This window comes from Natator depressus, chromosome 1 (assembly GCF_965152275.1).
Source record: "Natator depressus isolate rNatDep1 chromosome 1, rNatDep2.hap1, whole genome shotgun sequence".
NCBI lineage: Eukaryota > Metazoa > Chordata > Testudines > Cheloniidae > Natator > Natator depressus.
In genome coordinates this window covers 283,833,530-283,854,994 of record NC_134234.1, presented here as the reverse complement: position 1 = coordinate 283,854,994, position 21,465 = coordinate 283,833,530, and the positions used below count along the sequence as shown (strand labels likewise).

The 21,465-nt window shown below is 42.6% G+C and overlaps 1 protein-coding gene across 1 annotated transcript in view; it reads left to right on the top strand.

Moving 5' to 3' along the window:
• The window catches only part of RAP1B (RAP1B, member of RAS oncogene family), a 77,725-nt gene that overhangs the window by 19,801 nt on the left and 36,459 nt on the right, over positions 1-21,465 (top strand). The window contains exon 2 of the mRNA XM_074942086.1: positions 20,498-20,584. Coding sequence (XP_074798187.1) covers positions 20,528-20,584 — 57 coding nt within the window. The 5' untranslated portion in view covers positions 20,498-20,527. The remainder of the gene's footprint in view (positions 1-20,497; positions 20,585-21,465) is intronic.

The window sequence follows — 21,465 nt, the reverse complement described above, 5'->3', positions numbered from 1 at the left end:
ATGGGGCAGGGTCTCGTTGCAGTAGCCGCACTTCCTGCAACACTAAGTCACTGTGTGTGAAAGAGCATAGAGTCAGACATCATGTTTTAAAAAAAAAAAAAAAAAAAACCTCTACGGATAGAAATTCCATGCTTGAATAATAAGAGAATAGCCGTAGGAATATACTACTGACAAAGATGTTGAAAGTCCTTGTGAAATGCTCAGGGAGATTAGAGAGGCTACAAAAACAGAAAACCCAGTCATAATGGGGGATTTCAGCTATGCTCATATTGACTGGAAACATGTCTTCTCAGGATAAGATGTAGAGATGAAATTTCTAAACACCATTAATGACTGCTTCTTGGAGCAGCTCCTCCTGGAACCCACAAAGGGAGAGGCAGTTCTTGTTTTAGTCCTAAGTGGGGCACAGGAACTAGTCCAAGAGGTGAATATAGCTGAACTGCTTAGAAATAGCAGCCATAATGTAATTAAATTTGACATCCTTGCAGGTGGGGAGGAATACCAAAAAAACCCACCACAGTAGCATTGAACTTCAAAAAGGCAAACTACTAAAAAATCAGGAGGCTAGTCAAATGGAAGTTAAAAGGAACAGTCACACAAGTGAGATGCATGGAAACTATAAAAAAAATTATTGTAGAGGCTCAGATTAAATGTATATCCCAATATTTTTTTTAAGCGGACCAAAAAAAAGCCACCCCGTGGCTAATCAGAGTAAAAGAAGCAGTTAGAGATAACAATACATCCTTTAAAAATTAAATGTCCGATCCCGCTGAGAAAATAAAGGAACATTTACATTGGACTCACCAGACTGTAAGTACAAGTAGGCAGGCCAGAAAAGAAATCGAGTAACTGGCAAAAGACACACAAACTAACAGCAAATTTTTTTTTAAGTACATCAGAAGCAGGAAGCCTGCCAAACAGTAGCGAAGCCACTAGATGATTGAGGTGCTAAAGGAGAAGCTAAGTGAATTCTTTGCATCCTTCTTTGCTCCCTCAAGAAGGGGGAAGATTCCTACACCGCAGCCATTCTTTTTAGGTGATAAATCTGAGGAACATCCCAGACTGAGGTGTCAGTAGAGGCAGGTTTGGAACAAATTGATAAATTAAACAGTAATTTGTCATCAGGGCCAGATGGTATTCACCCAGGAGTTCTGAAGGAACTCAGATGTGAAATTGCTGAACTACTAACTGTGGTATGTAGTCTATTGTTTAAATCAGCTTCCTGTACCAGATGACTAGAGGATGGCTAATATAATGCCAGTTTGGGGGGACAGGGCGGTGTTTTTATATATAAAAGGCTCCAAAAATTATCATAGGATTATCAGCCTGTAACTGCTAGATCAGAGGCCTCAAACTCAAATGACCATGAGGACTAGTGCATTGGCCCAAGGGCTGCATCACTGACACACACCCCCACCTTGCTGCCCCTGGCCCCGCCTCCACTCCACCCTTTCCATGAGGCCCCTTCCCTGAGAAACTGCTGAGCTTGAATTAATATGCAAACTAGATACTATTAACTTGGGTCTGAATAGAGACTGGGAGTGGCTGGGTCATTACACATATTGAAAAGGAGTACTAGTGGCACCTTGGAGACTAACAAATTTATTTGAGCATAAGCTTTAGTGAGCTACATGTCACTTCATTGGATGCATTCAGTGGAAAATACAGTGAGGAGATTTATATACACACAACATGAAAAATGGGTGTTATCATACACACTGTAAGGAGAGTGATCACTTAAGATGCATCCGATGAAGTGAGCTGTAGCTCACGAAAGCTTATGCTCAAATTGGTTAGTCTCTAAGGTGCCACTAGTACTCCTTTTTTCTTTTTGTGAATACAGACTAACACGGCTGCTACTCTGAAACCTGTCATTATGCAAGGCACTGCATTTAGCCGTATGGAGTGGAAATCTATCAACACATCTTAAGTGATCACTCTCCTTACAGTGTGTATAACATCCATTTTTTCACGTTCTGTGTGTATATAAATCTCCTCACTGTCTTTTCCACTGAATGCATCCCATGAAGTGAGCTGTAGCTCATGAAAGCTTATGCTTAAATAAATTGGTTATTCTCTAAGGTGCCACAAGTACTCCTTTTATTTCCCTAAAGTTAAGTATCCTCACACCTTCTTGTCAACTGTCTAAATGGGCCATCTTGATTATCACTACAAAAGTTTTTTTTTCTCCTGCTGATAATAGCTCATCTTAACTAATTAACCTCTTAGTTTGTATGGAAACTTCCAACTTCTCTGTGTGTGTGAGAGAGAGATCTTCTTACTATATGTTCCATTCTGTGCAGCCGATAAAGTGGGCTGTAACCCACGAAAGCTTATGCTCTAATAAATGTTAGTCTCTGAGGTGCTCTGTTCTTTTTTTAATTTAGCTGTTACCACTCAGATCTTCAAGTCATGGTTGTGAATAGTTCAGAAAACATCTGAATGTGCCACAGCAGTCAGAAAAGCTGACAAGTGTTAGGAACCATTGCGAAAGGGATAGATAAGAAGACAGTAAATATCATAATGCCTCAGTGTAAATCCATGGTACATCCATACCTTGAATACATGCATGCAGTTTTGATTGCCCTAACCCAAAAAGATATATTAGGATGGGGAGGGGGGGAGTGCAGAGAAGGGCAAAGGGCATCAGCAAGTGCAACATTCAGATATAGAATCCTCCAAACAGTCATTCTGATGCATCCTTAAAGATCCTTACCAGGGGGAAGGAGTTGGTGTATTCAACAATGCACTTCAACCCATTTGATTCACTGGTCACTAATTTCCTGGCCTCTACATACCTTTGTACTGTTAGATCCATCCTCTGCCGTGGGGAATTGAGCCACAGAAAACCATATAGAAGCTAAGAAGTTTTGCTGAAATTTGGTATAGGAGAATTCCTGTTTGTAGTGAACCTGGAGGGGATTGGGTATTTGTCCATATTTTCTATTCCTTCTCTTGTCCCGTTCTCTCTCCCCCACCCCCATGACCAGGAAATAGAAAGCATTTCTGTGATTGGAGGAGGCCATCCTCAGTCAACCCTGTGCATGTATGAACAATCATGGTGTTAGTAGTATATGCAGAGCTATTCTCACAGCACCTTCCATGACATAGAGCTAATTTGTGAATTCTGTACTGAATTATTTGAGAAAGCAATTTGTCAGTCTGTGGGCAATATTGTTAAAGTTTGTTTGGATGATATTTGTTTCTGTGAGGGAAGTTGCTGCTTCTATTTTTAGACTTCAAAACATAGGTCTAGTGCTAGCAGAATCTGCAACTATATTAAATTTGTCTAATCTCAAGATGCAAGTCCTGTTCTTCTCTTGAATGTAATGGGTGTTGGTCTTTAACAGCCAGGATGCAGAGATTTGGCTTGTAAGCGCTCTTGGTTTTTTCTTGACTCCCTTCTCTTGTTGCTGCTCTGCCCTGCTCTGGTAATGATGGTCCTTTCCCTCTCCAAGTCCACTCATTACTCGCTGCCTGGAACTTTCCCTCTTAGGCTGCTGTGGTGCAGAGGCGGCAGCAGAGCTATGATGGAAGGGGAATTGTCAGTGGCTACCAAATTAGCTGAGAGCAGCCAGTAGTGAAGAGAACAAGATCAAGGCAGTGGGTTAGTGAGTAAACTAAGGGCAGAGGAAGATTGAATATATAACTTAAATTGATCCCTGTGCCGGTTGGTAAGTGTTCTGAAAATACTACTTCTCTCCCCTTTCTGAATCCAAAAGGTGAATTTAAAGCTCTATTTTATATATATGTGTTAGAATAAAAGGTTCTGTGAATCCTTTGAGCAGCTAATGAAGTGTCTTTATGAAAGAAATTAGTGTGTTTACATTATGAAGTAACACAGCCAGCTACTACTGGTCTCACACCCACTTCCTCCCCCGCCCCGCCCCCCCCACGCACTTTGTGCATTTTTTTTCTTTTAACCCACACTCTAGGGATTAGTATACCTTTACTTATTTGTGCAGAAACACAAATTTATGAGCTTAATGAAGTATATCTGTGTAAACTGTCTTACTTTGGAAATTGAAGCCAAGCTGTCATAGAATAGTTCAAACTTGAGTATTGAATAACAGTTAGGAAATATAGTTATAAAATACCCAGTTTTATTCGCTGATTAGATGTCAAGTTTTTAGTCATTTATGAAAAGATAAATTTGCCAATGAGGTGTCACAATAGTAACTTCCTGATATCCCTTAAATTCCTAGACTATCATCAAAGTGAAGTACAGCTAGTGTAAATTAATTGAAAAATTAAAGGTACTGCACCCACTTCAGTCAGGGTGCATAAAAATCAATGATTTAAAAAAAAATCAGATTTTTTTTAATTCGGGTTTTTGAGGGGGAAACCATCTAAAGATAGCTCATCATGGAATAGGGATTGTAAATTCTAATTCTATAGTATGAGACCATATATTTATGTAACGTTTAAGGAAAGTTTTGTAAATGAGTTCCAATAGTTCATGGATTAGGGACCCAATCTTATGGGGTTCCAGAGGCTTCTGTATAGATTTTTATTATTATTTTTTTTAATTTAAAGGTTAATCTTTCTATCTACCCAATGGGACTAGTGCTCAGTCTAGAGGATTCCATCAGAGATGCTTAGTTTTGCAGTTCTCAAACTGTAGATTTGTGTCTCCAGAGGTAACATGCTTGTTAACAAGCAAAAATGTTTTTAAATAATATATAGAGGTGAGAAATAACAGACCTCAACTCTGTTGTCCCTCTGTAAATTTGTGTACAGAGAGTCAATCCCTTACCCCTCTCTGAAAGTGCAAAGTTTCAAAAAGTTCAATGAACAGAAGATTGTTGGGGATGAAGTAGATGTGGACAAGGAGAAGAAGTCTGGAGATGTGATTGTTTTGGGACATATGATTGTTTTGTTAAAATATTGTTTGCTGTTGAAGAAAAAAATCCAGAATACTTAACGTTGTTTTAGTTAATTAAAACAATTTAAATGTCTGTCTGGTGACGTTCTCTTCCTAATACAGCATGGCAAGAATCCTCCAAATATTAATGATTAACCTTTTGATTTGGAGATAGTTTGCCTCCCAGTGACTTTATATAAATATCTGCTTCAATTATCTTTGGTAAATGAAATAACCAAACAATCATTCATTTTCTGATATAGCTGTAAAAACTAATCTGAAAAGTTTTCAAAATCTGTTTAAAAATGTATAGTGTGTACCTTCTAAAAATGAAACCTACATCTATCTGAGTTGTGAAGAATATGTATTAAGGTTATAACAACCAACAAGAATGCACTTTTATGTAGAAAACCATGATTAAATTGAGTCTTCCTGACTAGTATCCACCCTGACTTCAGTCCACTTGACAGTGTTTGTAGTTTTGCAGTTACATATTCCTCCTTTATCATCCTGTGCCAGCACAGACTGTGTAATGCATTCTCTCTTTCAGCAGGTAAAGAGAAGAAAACTGGTTTTTGGTGATGTCACTCTTTATGGGTCTTGCTCACTGCCAGGGTCCAATTGTTTCCAATCTCTAGGAGGTGGAACAAACCTCTGCTGGCTGCTCTATGGCCTGGGCATCTTCCCCCCCTCCCCCACCCCCCACGACTAACTTGAAACAAGGGCCTACAGGATTGCAGATCTCTCGATACTAGTCAGTGTTCCCAGTCTTGTCTTTGTTCCTTTCCCCTACTCTGGCTCAACCTTCCTTAAGGGTTGATGGGCTGGCTTGATGTGGAGCAGCAAGGGAGATCTGGCAGCCTTGTCAGGAAAGGTCAGCCCCATCCATTCTGAGAGGAATGTGGTGTTTCTATCTGTTGGCAGCTCTTGTTAGTGAAGGTGTGACCTGTTGTGCCAGGGATCCTTTTCCCATCCACATTTCCACAACTGGAACCTGGAAAAGTGTGTGTGACAGTCTTTTCCACCTGTTTCGAGAATGCACTATGGCATGATATGGGGGAATATGTGTTTCTTCCTTTCTGGAAGAGGAAGGGTTTTTTGGGGGGCCTCTTGCTTCCTCCATTTCTCCTCACTGTCTGGACAGCTTTTTAAAACCCTTTTTAGGGTCTACAGGAGTTTCTCTTATGGCTCACAATCTTGTTTCCCAGTACAAATACAAGTTATCTGGCCAAGTGTTAGCTTCCTCTGTTCTTGTACAAGAACCAGTAAACCTGAGCTTGGGATGAGTGATACTGGGGTGACAACATTGAGCTTTCCAGGTGACTGGTAGGCCTGAAAGAGTGTGGAACAAGGAGAACTGAATTAGTGGGAGGAAGACTGGTTGAGCAGGTGACAAAAAGCAGAGTTGTCAGAGGAAAGGGAAGATGGCCCTAGTGCATGGGTTTCCTGGTGTGGCTGAGAGGCAGGTGTCAGGAAGAATCTTTCTTCACAGCATGCTTGAGACTGAGACTAAGTTTGAATGTGATTGGAGGAGTCTGGTATTTCCTTCAGTTATATTTCTAAAGTGGCTTTTATTTACCAATCAAGTCAGAGTATTATATGTAGTAGAATTGATTATTTGCTGGTGCTAAATATGATTTGACTTAATATTGGGAGGGAAATGGCCTCTCATATTGTGACAGCCTGGCAATTGGACATTTTATACCGAGAATCTTCCAGACTTGAGTGCCAAAGATTAGGCATCTAAATAAATAGACTGACTTTTTTTTCCCCAAAAATTGTTGTCTCTCCTCTCCTCTCCTCTTCCCCCCCCCCCCCCAGTGGTTTTCCATTTCAGCACTGGTTGCCAGGTTGGGTGCTCAAAAACTGGGAGTGTTGCCAACTCTCATCAGTGGTCTGTCTTGAAACCCCAGTTCCTGGAGTTATGTGACTGAGAATCTCAGCTTTTATTTAAAAGGTAAAGAAAAATAGACTGCTGTTAAAATTTCATGATTCTTAAACCAGTCTCAAGTATTTTGAATGCTTGAGGTTGGCAATGCTATGTCACCTGACTTTAGGTAGCCAGATCTGAAAAATTTTGGTTTATCTTCTGCTGCCAGGACATGTTAGCAACTCTTGTTCTTCCATTCTACTGTCTTGCAAGCCCACTACTTTCAGAGTAACAGCCGTGTTAGTCTGTATTCGCAAAAAGGAAAGGAGTACTTCTGGCACCTTAGAGACTAACCAATTTATTTGAGCATAAGCTTTCGTGAGCTACAGCTCACTTCATCGGATGCATACTGTGGAAAGTGTAAAATCTTTTTAATCATCAAACCTCTTCAGAATATGCCCTCATTACTCTCCCGCCAAACTTGCAACCTTGTTCTAGTGGTATATCCTCAACGAAAGGAATAAACGAAAACTGGATAAGCACACCATTTGGATGTATCTGCAAAAGTGACAAATTGCACGTTTTTAACTTGTCGTTGTGTTTTGGAGTCTACACTTCACTGAGATGAATTGGTAGCAGTTCATATTTCTTAGCTATTGAGGACATTAGACTCTCCTACATTACGAAGCTAGGGACCTGGTTACAATACAGCTTAAAATATGTAGTGAGGATGGGCCTTAACAGTATAGTGAATAGGTTCTGCTGTCTAGCAGCACCCAAAATTCAAGGGCAGGTTGGGGAGGTGGCAGAAGACCAGTTCTCAGATAGGGGGCTGGAAAGAAGATGGGGTTTGTGTGTTTTGTGTTTTGTTTTTTTTAAACCTACAACCATATCTGCTTTTTTAACTTCCACATGAAATTCACTGGAAGTACTAGTGGTGTTTATCATTAACTTACCAGTCTGGACGAGTACCTTCTATGTTGAAGCAATGTTGAACATCTAGTCAGTATTATTCCACTGTTGCCACCTCCCTACGCTTCCAACTGTTGCTTGCTGAAGGTGTGAGAATTTGTGTGATGAGTAACTCTGATCTCCCACATGGGCAATGTGTTACACAAGAACAGAATCAACTAGCAGCTGGCTTTTTTTCTCATGCTACAGCTAGTACAATATTGAAAATGTCTGTTCAGGCTGTTGACTATTCTAAAAATGGTTTAGACTGGGGGAGAGACTGTAATATGCTGCATACCTGGCATTATGCTGGTTCTTGAAGTGGAGAATTCTGACTACAGTTTAGCAACTAACAGAATTATTTAATCAGCCTTCAAATTCAGTCAGACTGGGTTTTTGGAAAACTTCCTTTTTAACCTTGCAAGGAAGAGGTTGGTTGATCCTGTTCTGGGAGTCTTATGGTTCAGAACAGTTACACTGTACTCCAAGCACTTCCCCCAGAGGAATTTTGTTGCTAAAGCTTTCTGGCACTGCTTCAGCTCCCAGGCTGTTCTGTATATTTAAAAGAAATGCAGTAACATGAAATCAAAGTATTCTCATTAAAACAGATACTGTGCCAGAGGATTGGAGGGTAGCAAATGTTTTACCTATACTTAAGGATAATCTAGGGAATTGCACTGCAGTAAGTCTTACCTCTGTACCTGGCAGATTGGTTGAAAGTAATAAATAGAATAAAACACTGGGAAGACCATGTGATAAGGGTTTAACCTGCACAGTTTCTGCAAAGGAAAATCCTATCTCAGTAATCACTTCAAACTTGAACATGTCAGAGTAGTGTATATAAGAGAACTGGTTGACATGACTTACTTAGACTTGCAAAAGTCTTCTGACAAAGACTTTCAGGAGAGGCTGCTAAAGAAGGAAAGTAGTCATGGATTGAGAAGCATAGTTTTGTCATGGATCAAACACTGACTAGGAGAGGGGGAAACCGTTTAATAGTCCATTTTCATCATAGCAAAAGGCTAACAGTGGAGTGCCTCAAGGTTCCTTACTAAGCCCCATATCCTTTAATGATCTAGAAAGGAAGGCTGAGTAGTCAGGTAGCTTAAGTCATGGCATTTGAAAATTTTGCTATTTAAGACTGGAGGACTGTGAGGAACTTGAGTGATCTAAACAAACTAGATGACTGAGCAACATAATGGCAAATGTTCAGTGTTGATGCATGCAAGGCAATGCATGTAGGAGAGAGAAACTTAAACTTGTAAGGTTCTAAATTAATTGTATCAACTCAGGAGGGATCTGGGCATCCTTGTGCAGAGGTCTTCACTGAGCTGTTCACAATACTGATTGGTTTTTATTGTATCCCTATACAAGATGGGGATACATAAGGAATAGGATGGAGCATATGGGAAACATTAAGCCACTGTATAAATTAATGATGCAGAAACCTCTCAATACTATGAACCACTACTTCTAGCGTATCCCCAAAAGGATATTGCAGAATTGGGGGGCGGGTAGAGAAGAGTGACACAGATTAGGGGCATGGGAAAAACACATGAAGAGATAAACAACCAGTTTTTTCTACTCTTTTTTTTTTTAAAAAAAAAAAGAGATGAGGGGACATGATAAGGTATGGTATAGAGAAGATGGATCAGGAGCTTCAGTTCTTTGTTAACATGAGAACAGGGTGACATTCAATAAAATTACAAGATGCAAAATTAAAACTGATAGGAAATTACTTTTCACACATTGTGTAATTAGACTGGAACTCAGTTGTTAGTCATTGAGGCCAAGAACTTATCGAGAGTCACAAAAAAATTAGATATTCTTGATACAGGATCATAAAATTGTAGAAATATAGGACAGGAAGACACCCCAGTAGGTCATCTAGTCCAGTCCCCTGAATTGAGTCAGGACTAAGCATTAGCTAGGCCAGTATTTCTCAATGACCAGTCTGTGGACTGGTCCAGGTTCCTGAGATCTCCCTGACACAGTTTAGGAGGTCAGCAAGCCGGTCCCTGGTTTTGAAAAGGTTGAGAAACCCTGATCTAGACCATCCCTGACAGATGTTTGGAGGTTTTTAACAGGTTAGACAATGACAGATTCCACAACTACCCAAAGTGTTTTGTTCCCATGCTTAACTGCCCTTACAGTTAAGAAGCTTTTTCTTAATGTTTAACCTAAATCTCCCTTGCTGCAATTTGAGCCAAGGACTTCTTGTCCTGTCCTCAGTGGTTAAGGAGAACAATTTATCATCTTTTTATAACTACCTTTTACATACTTATGTTCCCTTTCAGTCTTCTCCAGACTAAATAAACCCAATTTTCCTCATAGGTCATGTTTTCTAGACCTCTAATCACTTTTGCTCTTCTTAGAGTGATGGCTCATATCGATTCCCATTAGGTGAGCGCGTGCTGTGTGCACGGTCATTGGAAAGATTTCTGTTAGCAGCTCCCATCGGGTCGGCTGTGGAGCCCTCTGGAGTGGTGCCTTCATGGTGCTCAATATCTCATCCTGCCGACCCGACACCGCCCCCCCACCCCCGAGTTCCTTTTTACCATCCATGACAGCCGTTGAAACATCATTTGCTTGCTCAGCAAGAACCCTCATTAGCATTACTAACTAAACTAAAACGAGTAACTAGAGAGAGGTTTGGGAGCAGGATCTCTCCCCAATACCTAACCTCTCGTTGGGCTCCAGGGCATGTTGCTTGCAACAAGCCTATGCCCATTAGTGACCCCCACAACACTTGCTTAAAGTGTCTGGGGGAAGCGTGCCAGACTGAGAAGTGCAAACTTTGCAGGGCTTTTCATCCGAGAACTAAAAAGGAGCAAGACTTCTCATTAAATCCACTCTGCATCCCCAGCCTGCTGCAAACCGCCAGGACCCAGCACTGAGCGCATCAGTACGTGACACGGTGCTGAGGAAGGACTCTAGTACAAGAGATCCTTGGCACTGGTGCTCCCTGGCACCACAGCCAGGGGCAATAGGCCAGCACCACTTGACTTCACCAGTGCCCCACAAGCAGCATAGGAAGACCGAAAGGGGGCACTCGCTGGCTCCGAAACCACAAGACCATCAGGGGATACACAGGTGCACTCCAGAATGGATTCATTGCCAAAATTCATTGCTGTTGACTTCAGTGCCCCAGAGGAGACCGTTCAGTCCGACACGCAGCGACTCTCTGCAATGGCAGTGCCAGGTCAATGAGTTAAAGCCACCCTCCATCCCAGACACTTGAAGCCTCCAGAGACCTGATCGAAATGATCGCTTCACGGCCCCCAGTTCTGAGAGACAAGCCTCTGGTACCGATACGTCTGGTACCATCTAGAGGCAAGCCAGCTATGATGCAGCTCTCGCGGTCCCTGGCTCGGCAACTAGTCGCTATTGCTGTGGCACCGATCCCCAGCTCCAAAGTCTATAAGAGCATCTCTGGCACTGGTGTGAAGCTCCTCCTCTCCAGCACCGAGGGCAGACCAGCACCAATCCCCAGCTCCAGGCCCTCATCCTTGATCGCCAGCACAGGATACTCGGCACCAGTCTCTGATGTCAGATTTCCCCACCTCATTCACTCAACACCAGTCTCCTGCGCATGGCCCTTCGGCACTGTCTTGGTCATCATGATAAGGATCCGCTTCCTCGGACTCAGACGGTGACTCATATTATTCCCGGCACAGTCAGCATAGGTCCAAGAGGCATCGAAGGGAGGCACAGACGCAGTGGCCCTTGTGAACCCCCTGGGCTTACCATCAGGCCCAGGGCTTGCTTTCACGGGGTTCATGGTCTGTTACCTCGGAACACCGACCACCTCTCACTGCCAGGGACAGGCCTACATCTTGGGGATCCTAGGCCACCCTGACCCAGCCGCCCCCTGAGGCTCTGGCCATAGCTGAGGCGACCCCAGCACAGGACCAGCTGCAGGGTCTGGCTACAGCCACCTCATCTTCATCCCCTGCCGAGGCTGTGGCAGGGGCTTCAGCTTTGGGCCACTGACCACAGGGCACATCAGGACCTTCTGAGGCGGATTGCCTTGAACATGAGGTTGCAAGCAGAGGAAGTGTTCGAGGCCGAGAACCCCATGGTAGACCTTACTCTTAAAGGTCCATCTCCGGTTAATCAATTCAGAGAAATATCAAGACTCTGTGGCAGACCCCCAGCCTCAATTCTGCCAACCGCCAGGAGTGTGGAATGCAAATACTTCATCCCTTCCAAGGGCTACAAATATTTGTTCTCACACCGAGCCTTGCTCTCTGGTCGTGTCGGCGGTTAACGAGAGAGCGCGTCAGGGACAGCAAGGGCCGGCCCCCAAATCTAAGGAGATAAAAAGGATGGACCTTTTTGGTAGGAAGGTCTCTGCCACTAGGGGCCTTCAGCTGAGGATAGCTAACCAGCAAGCTATCCTCAGCAGATATAACTTCAACGCATGGGCCTCCATGTTGAAGTTTAACAAGCTGATCCCTGCAAACTCTAGGACCGAATTCTCCGCCATTGTCAGGGAAGGGAAGGTGGTGGCACAGACCTTGCGGCAGGTTTCCCTAGACTCTGCAGACTCAACCGTCCGTACCCTCTCCTCAGGCATAGCCATGAGGAGGTCATCCTGGCTTCAGGTGTCCACGCTACCCCCCGAAGTGCAGCAAACCCTGCAAGACTTTCCCTTTGAGGGCGCAGGGCTATTCTCCAAGCAGACAGACTCCATGGCTACCATGAAGTCATTGCGGATGCACATGCCGGCAACCAAACCCAAGCACTCCAAGCCCCAGCCACAACAACAGCACCCATATCCTCCTCAGCCAAGGCAGGATTTCTGTAGACGAAGGAGCAAGAACGAGAGGCTCAAGCCTTACAATCCCCCTTTGGGGCAGGGCCAAGGCCAGTCCAAACCTTCATCAGGCTCTAAACCGGCCTTTTGAAGGTGCCACTGAGGATGGCGCACCTGTCTCTCCACCGGATCCTTACCCATGTTTTCTGAACTGTCTGTCCCACTTCTACTGTGCTTAGTCCCAAATAACATTGGGCCACAGGGTTCTTCACGGTAGAAGTGGGATATTCTCTCCAATTCTGCTCCCCCCCGCTTCCCCGTCCATCTTCAACGACCCTTCTCACAAGCAGCTCCTTATCCAGGAGGTGCAGTAGCTTCTTGCCATAGGGGCGGTGGAGGAGGTTCCTCAGGAGCTTTCGGGCAAGGGATTCTACTCCCACTATTTCCTACCCCCCAAGGCAAAGGGGGGGGTTTCAGACCCATTTTAGACCTGCGAAGGCTCAACCAGTTCATGATAAAGTTGAAGTTTCACATGGTCTCCCTGAGCTCTATTATCCCATCCTTGGATCCAGGAGACTGGTATGTCACCCTCGATAGGAAAGACTCATACTTTCACATAGCCATTTGACCTGTGCACAGACGATTCTTGCAGTTTGTAGTCGACCACAAACACTACCAGTTCACGATCCTCCCCTTCGGCCTGTCGAAAGCCCTATGAGTGTTCACCAAGTGCATGTTGGTCGTAGCAGACTTCCTTCTGAGGAGGGAGATACAGGTATACCCATACCTAGATAACTGGCTGCTCCGGGAGCATACCAGGGAGCAGGTGGAATCTCAAGTCTGCTTAGTCAATCCACTTTCGAAAGACTGGGACTCCTTCTCAACATGAACAAGTCAACCTTATCAATCCAAAGATTAGAATTCATCGATGCTGTGCTGGACTCTGTACAGGCAAGGGCGTTCCTGCCAGAGACCCAGTTCCAAGCCATAACAGACATTATGCAAAACCTCAGGCGGTACCCGACCACTACCACAAGGGGATGCCTGAGTCTCCTTGGTCACATGGCAGCCTGCACTTACGTGGTCCAGCATGCCTGACAGAGGATCAGGCCCCTCCAAGCATGGCTCATGTCAGTCTACCGCCCAGAACGCGATAGCCTGGACTCAGTAATGACAGTGCCAGGACACATACTTGAGTCCCAACATTGGTGGTCAACCCTCAGATGGTATGCGAAGGTGTTCCCTTCAACAGCCCACAGCCCTTCTTGTCCCTACTAACGGACGCATCAGCTCTGGGTTTGATGGGGCGCATCTGGGAGATCTCCCAACACAGGACCTGTGGTCGCAGGACGAACTCTCCCTCCATATCAATATCAGGGAGCTCAGAGCAGTACGACTAGCATGCCAAACTTTCCAATCCCGGCTGCAAGGCCAGTGCATGGCAGTGATGATGGACAACACTGCTATGTTTTACATCAACAAGCAGGTGGAGCCCATTCCTCCCAGCTATGTCAGGAAGCCCTCCAGCTACGGGAATTCTGCATAGGTTGCCTCCAGGTGAATGGAGTGGGCTATCTCCCAGGAGTGCAGAACAAACTAGCGGATCACCTCAGCAGATCGTTCTGCAACCACAAGTGGTCCATCCGTCCGGATGTCCTTCATTCCATCTTCCAAAGGTTTCCCCAGGTCGATCTCTTTGCCACCCGGAGCAACAGAAAGTGCCCAATGTTCTGCTCCTTCCAGAAACACAGCTTGGGTCCAATCACAGACGTGTTCCTGCTACCCTGTGGAGACTGCCTCATGTATGCCTTCCCACCAGTCCCACTCATTCACAAGGTGCTGCTCAAGATCCTCAGGGACAAAGCAGAGGTAATTGTGCTGCTGCTCTTCGAGATGTGTTGCTCACATCCATTCCAATACTCACCCTCCTTCCCCTCTGTCGGAGTAGCTGGCAATAAGGAACTGAAGGGGGGTCAGGTCGGCAGGGTCACATATTGAGCGCCATGAAGGTGCCACTCCAGGGGGCTCCCTAGCCAACCCAATGGGAGCTGCTAAGGGAAAACTTTCCAACAACTGCGCATGCAGCACATGCACACCTAATTAGAATGGATATGAGCAGCACATCTCTAAGAACTGTTACAAGAAGGTGTGTAACCGTTTTTTACTTTCCTCTGGCCTTTTATGCAATTTTTCAGCATCTTTCCTGAAGTGTGGTGCCCAGAACTGGACACAATACTCCAGTTGAGTGCTTATCAGTGCTGAGTGGAAGAATTACTTTTTATGTCTTGCTTACAACAATCCTGCTAATATATCCCAGAATGTCTGTCTGCTTTTTTTTCTCTCTCAACAGTATGACATGGTTGACTCAGATTGTTTGTGTTCCATTATAATCCCCAGATCCTTTTCTGCGGAACTCCTTCCTAGGCAGTCATTTCCCATTTTCTATTTGTGCAATTGATTATTCCTTCCTAAAGATAATGCTATAATTTGTTCTTATTGAATTTCATATTTTGGACCTTTTCTCCGGTTTGTCCAGATCATTTTGAATTCTAATCCTGTCCTCCAAAGTGCTTGCAACCTTTCTGTTTAGTATTGTCGGCAAATTTTATAAGTGTACTCTGTCATTATCCAAATCCTTTATGAAGCTATTGAATAGAACCAAACCCAGGTCAGATCATTGTGGGACTCCACTCCAGTATGTCATTCCAGCTTGATTGTGATTCTGAGTATGCTTTTCCAACCATTTGTGCGCACACCTTTATAGAAGGTTCATCTAGGCTAGTGATACTCGGCGATTCAGGAGTCAAATTAGTGATCAGCATTTCCCAAAAGAGCCACAGCAGTGTGAATTCATTGTTTCATAAGGATAATTAAGTTGGTTTGTCATGATTTGTACTTGACAAATCCATGCTCTTATAACCTTATTTTCTTGTAGGTGCTTACAAATTGCTTATTTGCTCGCTTAGGTACCAAAGTTAAGATGACTGGTCTGTAATTCCCTTGGTTGCCCTTATTCCCCTTTTTATAAATAGGTACTATATTTGCCCTCTTCTGGTCGTTTGGGATTTTTCCCATCCTCCATGTGTTCTCAGAGCCCTGGTGTAGACTAGGGGTGTGGGGTTCGATCTGAGTTATGCAACTTACCGTTACCGTGACTTACCATGGTGTGTCCACCGCGGTGAGTCAACTGCTGCTGCTCCCCCGTCTACTCTGCCTGCGCCTCTCTTGGTGCTGGAGTACAGGAGTCAACAGGAGAGCGCTCAGGTCGATTTTTATCGTGTCCTGGACTAGACACGATAAATTGATCCCCGATCAATCGCTGCCCACCGATCCGGCGGGTGGTGAAGACATACCCAAAGATAATCAGTAATAGCTCAGATCTTTTCAGCTAGTTCCTTAAGTATTCTAGGATCATTTCATCAGGCCCTGCTGACTTGAAGACTTCTAACTTGTCTAAGTAATTCTTAATATGTTGTTTTTCCTATTTTAGCCTCCGATCCTATTCCATTTACACTGATTTAACTATGTTGTCCAATCACTGCTAACTTTTTTTGGTGAAAACAGAAACAAAGGCATTTAATGCTTCAGCAATTGCTGTGTTTTCTGTCTTTCCTTTGTCATAGAGTAATGGGCCTACCTTGTCCTTGGTCTTCCTCTTGCTTCCCACATTAATAAAGAAAAAAAGTTTCCTTTTGTCCCTAGCTAGTTCAATCTAATTTTTTGCCTTGACTTTCTAAGTTTGTCCGTACATGCTTGTTGGGTTTTTATTTTCATCCTTTGTATTTTGACTTAGTTTCCACTTTTGATATGACACTCCTTTGAGTTTCAGGATTTGAATTTCAGTTTATAGGCATTTAAATGTCTAGAGTTTTTATAAATAATGGTTGGTAACATTTTTGGAAGGGATATTAAACTTTAATAGCTAGAGATTGGTTTAAGACTTATTATGGGAAGCAGATTATCCCACCTCTACTTACTAAAGGGTTCTTGCATCTTTTGAAGCATCTGGAAATAGCCACTGTTAGAGACAGGGATTTTGGACTGTATGGATCTCAGGTGTGTTCTAGGGTGGCAGTTCCTTTGCAAGTGTACTTATTTTAGCTGACACCTGTTAGTACTTACCCAAAAAATAGAAAAACTTTCTCCTCCCCCCTGGGGAAAAAAGAAAGCACATGCTGTCTTCACTTTTATATCATTCCTTGTACCTTACATTACTGTTTTCTTGAAGTTATTACAAAAATTCTTGTACCCTAAAACTCATTAGTTCACCCAGAACAATTGTTCACTTCCTAACTTGCAACATCCACTATTTTTACAAACGTTGCTTTTAAAAAGCAAGGCTAGGACATTGACAATATAACTTAGTTTTTAACTAATCATTCTAATTGTACTATAGTCCATTTTGTAAAAATAAAAACTGAATGAAACATTGCTATATAACTACTTTGACACACACAGTACAAAATGTGCTAACTAGCAATGTCCAATTCTATGTACTTCCTATATTTTGATGTTCTACATTCAGAAACAAATTCTGGGCATTACTTCATCAAGTAAAGTTAAAATGACAATCCTGGAGCTTTGATTGTATACATGCTTGGTCAGATCAGAGTAATTCTTAGGTTTCCCGTGTCTGGTGTATTTTTTTTGTCTGTATATTACTTCTGTTATGCTGATGCTCTGTGGAGCAAGTGTACAATGGAGATTTTATCTGGAGCTCAATTAAAACGTGCCTACTTGTCAGGTATCAGTGGGGTCACTGTCGTAACACCTCAGAGAGAGAGAGAGAGACAAGGTGAGTGAGGTAATATCTTTTAGTGGACCAACTTCTGTTGGTGGAAGAGACAAGCTTTTGAGCTCCAAGTTTGAAAGTTTGTCTCTTCACCAACAGAAGTTGGTCCACTAAAAGATCTCACTCACACTCTCTAATATCCTGGAATGAACACTGCTACAATAACAGTGTATGTAACTACATAGACTTGCTAACAATGATGGTACCTTGTAGATGACTTTTGTATAGCATGAAATGAGGTTTTGGGGAGCATGGATAGACAGTATCGCAGCAAAGAGGTGAAGAACTATGGTAGTATTGATACAACTATTCCAAACACAAGCAAAGCAATGGATGTTCGGGTAGTAGTCAATCACCAGATCAGCCTATTAGTGAACTTCAAATATGAGTATTATGTAACTTCCACGCCATCAGGCATCCATTTCCTGAAAGATGACACATTGGTTTGGTTTTTTTTTTTTCAGGTCACAGGGCATCTTGACTGTGTGTGTGTGTGTATATGAAAGGAAGGTTTTTGTTTGTGGAACATCTTAATCTTGCTATGACTGTTGCTGGAAGAAATCTATAGATAATATATGCATTCCTGTTTAGAACTCCCTCAAGCTTTTAGAACACTGAGTAAGGGGAGGATAAAAATGTATCACTTTCTAAACTTTTATAACTGCTAGTTGGAATGCTTATCTTTTTTTTTTTTTTCTTTCCAGGCAAGAAGAGAGCTAACTATTCTTAAAGATATTTCCTTTATTCAAACTAACTGGGGGTATGCCCAAAGCATTTTTACTAACTTAAATCTCCAGACTTAGTGGAGGGTGGAGGCAAAATACTTTGGATAAAGAATAAAAAACTACGGTCGGTACGTGCTACAGATTCCTCAGGACTAGACAGCAAAATTCCTAGATGGTTTTTGAGGACTTTGAAAATGGCAACATGTATTAAGGCTAGTTTAGAAGGCCTTTGGGGTAGGGCTTAAGGAGCTATGTGAACTCAGTGCTATAAAATATTACCTCACACTTCACACGTAACAGTTAAGTATAGGTTTTATCAGAAGTTCCTATGTTAAGGGCAGCTTTCTGAACCAGAAATTTAGAATTCCAGGGATCTCTTCTAGACCCAATGCCACTCAATATTTTTATCAGTAGTCTGGAAGTAAATATAAAATAGCTGCTGATTTTAAAATCTTGTGACATACAGACTGGTGGAGTGCTAAATATTGATGACAGGGTAGTCACAATGATTTGGATCACTTGGTATGCTGGGCCTATTTGATCAAAGACAAATTGCTATCGCCAAATGGAAGGTGATAAATCTAGAAGCAAAAAATGAAGGCCATTCTTGCAGAGCTGAAAACTCTTTTTGGAGAGCAGTGACTCTGAAAAGGATTTAAGGATCATTAGTGGAGTTACAACTGAACATGAGCTCCCAGTGCAATGATTAGGGCTCTACCAAATTCACAGCCATGAAAAATGCATCATGGACCTTGAAATCTGGTCTCCACCTGTGAAATCTGGTTTTTTGTGTGTGTTTCCCCTATACTATAAAGATTTCATGGGCGCGACCAGTGTTTCTCAAATTGGGGGTCCTGACCCAAAAAGCAGTTGTAGGGGGGTTTGCAAAGTGTGGTTTTTTTTTCTGTTTGTTTTTTTGGGTGGGAGGGGTGTCACAGTATTGCCACCCTTATTTCTGCACTGCCTTCAGAGCTGGGCAACCAGAGAGCGGTGGCTGTTGGCCAGGCACCCAACTTTGAAGGCAGCAGCACAGAAATAGGGGTAGCTGTATCGCAACCCTCCCCCTACAATAACCTTGCAACACTACACCCTGCAACTCCTTTTTGGGTCAGGACCCCCTACAATTACAATACCATGAAATTTCAGATTTAAATAGTTGAAATGAAATTTACAATTTTTAAAATCCTATGACCGTGAAATTGACCAAAATGGGCCATGAATTTGGTAGGGCCCCAGCAGTGCAGTAGCAAAAACAGGCTAATGTGGTCCTTGGATGTATAAGTAGGGAAGTAATTAAAAGTAACCTTCCTTATTCCTATTATCTCTGCATATGGTAATGGTGAGAGAGATCCTGAATATTGACTCCAGAACTGGATTCAGCATTTTTATAAGGATGTTGAAAAACTGGAGAGGGTGCAGAGAATAACCACATTTTTTGAGGGCTGAAAAGAGTCTTGCAGTGAGAGACTGAAGATGCTCAGTCTGTTTAGTGCCTCAAAAAATATTTTTTTTTTAAAAAAATCAGGAGGTGACTTAATTATAGTGTGCAGGTCCCCTCACAGAGCGAGAGAGTACCAGATACTAGAGGGCTGCTTTATCTATCAAAAAGGTATAACAATATTTAGAAGTTAAAGGCAGACAAATTCAAATTAGAAGCAAGATACCAATTTTTGATTAACCATTGGCACAAACTACCAAGGGAAGTTGTTTGGTTCACAGGAGTAACTGGATGAAATTCTCAAAGAACAGGCTTGTGTTGTACAGGATCAGATTAAATGATCTAATGGTCCCTTCTGACTTAGTCTGTGAACAGTGTCCCGTATGTATATGTGCCTCCGTTATTGGAAAGCCTGTGTGTAGGTAAAGAAAATTGCTGGCTGCTTCCAAATACTTGGGAGAGAATTTAACTGTTCAGTAAACCAGTGGACACAATGGTGGAGACCTTGGGCAATATAAAGACTTTCTAACCCTAGGCAGTGCAGTAAAAGCCACAAGCTGTTTTACAGAGTGGAAAAACTAGTTATTGATATATAATTAGTTGTACTCACAAGGCTGAAATATTTTGTAATGGATCTTAGTGCAGGCAGCACATGCAGAGATACATAGTGTGATCCTTTTGGTATTGAACTAGAAACAGTTTTCAAAATGGTATAAATTTAACTGTTCTGGCAATGAGGAAAGTATTCAGGAGGCATACTTTTAAATTGGTGGATAAGTAGAATTGCTGCTATTAATAGTAATCCTGAGTACAGGTTATGACTGCCAGTTAGGGTCTGTTGTTTCCATATTGTATAGTAAATCAAGAGGCAGCTTGCTTAGATTATGCCTGCCTTAGTTCATGTAGTGGTAGGTATCCTGCAGTTATCAGCCAATATTAAATTAGTGTTAAAATTAGTTATCTCAAACAGTGAACATCTGATAGATACATAGCTATAAGCATAGTTACAATACATTAATACTGTAATATATTTACATTCTTGTAATGTGGTTGTCCTTTAGCAGAAGTTTGGGATCTAATTTTTTTTGTGTATTTTAGGTATCAAGGGGGTGACTTAACACTTTCACCATGCGTGAATACAAGCTAGTTGTTCTTGGATCAGGAGGTGTTGGAAAGTCTGCTCTGGTAAGTGGTATTCCTTTAACTACTGTAACTAATCTCTTTTGAAGCAGTTTAGACTTTTCTTTTTCTACTGACTTGAGACCTTATTTTTAGTTAGTAGGTAGGTGTACTTTCATGAACACTTCCATATGTGCATGGAAACTAATGACTAGCATGTGCATGGCTAGATATAGACACTCACCTCCCCATGTATATAGGCAAGCTTGGGCTTTGTGCATGCACATCCAGTATCTGGTGCCCATTTGTGTGCATGAATGTACACTTGCCAAACTGCTGGAAATCAGACCCTTAGTACTAAAAGGATGCTTAACTTAACCTTAGGAACTAATTCTTCCTGATCTCATCAACTTGAAGATTAAGCTTGAAATATGTCTAAGATCTAAGTTTTACTTTATCTATGTCTGATTTTGCTGATACTTCGCAGTCATAGTGCTTTTCAGCCATAGCTTTCAATGTTTTGCAAAGGAAGGAAAGTACATCTCTACTGCACAGTGAGAAACTGAGGCTATCAAGGTGAAATAACTTATCAAAGGTCACTCATATATTTGGTCAGTTACAGGGGTGGAATTGGAACAGATTCTGGTCAGGTCAGTTCCCAGTTCATTGGATGACTGTGCTAGCTACTGACACAATGGTGGTGCGGTGTTTTGTTTTGTTTTTGTTTTTTGTTCTCCCCCACCCTGATATTTTCTTGGTTACATTCACCAGTATAGTGAGGAGATATACTGCTCTGGAAGACTTACTGAGGAGTTCATGCCTGATTGGGTACTGGTACCAAAGCCATTCCACCCAGTGCTGCAACCGAGTCTTGGAGTGGTCTATTTTTGAGCCTCTCCCTACCCTCTCTCTACCTCACTACCACCGTAGCTGAGCCTGCAGGGTTG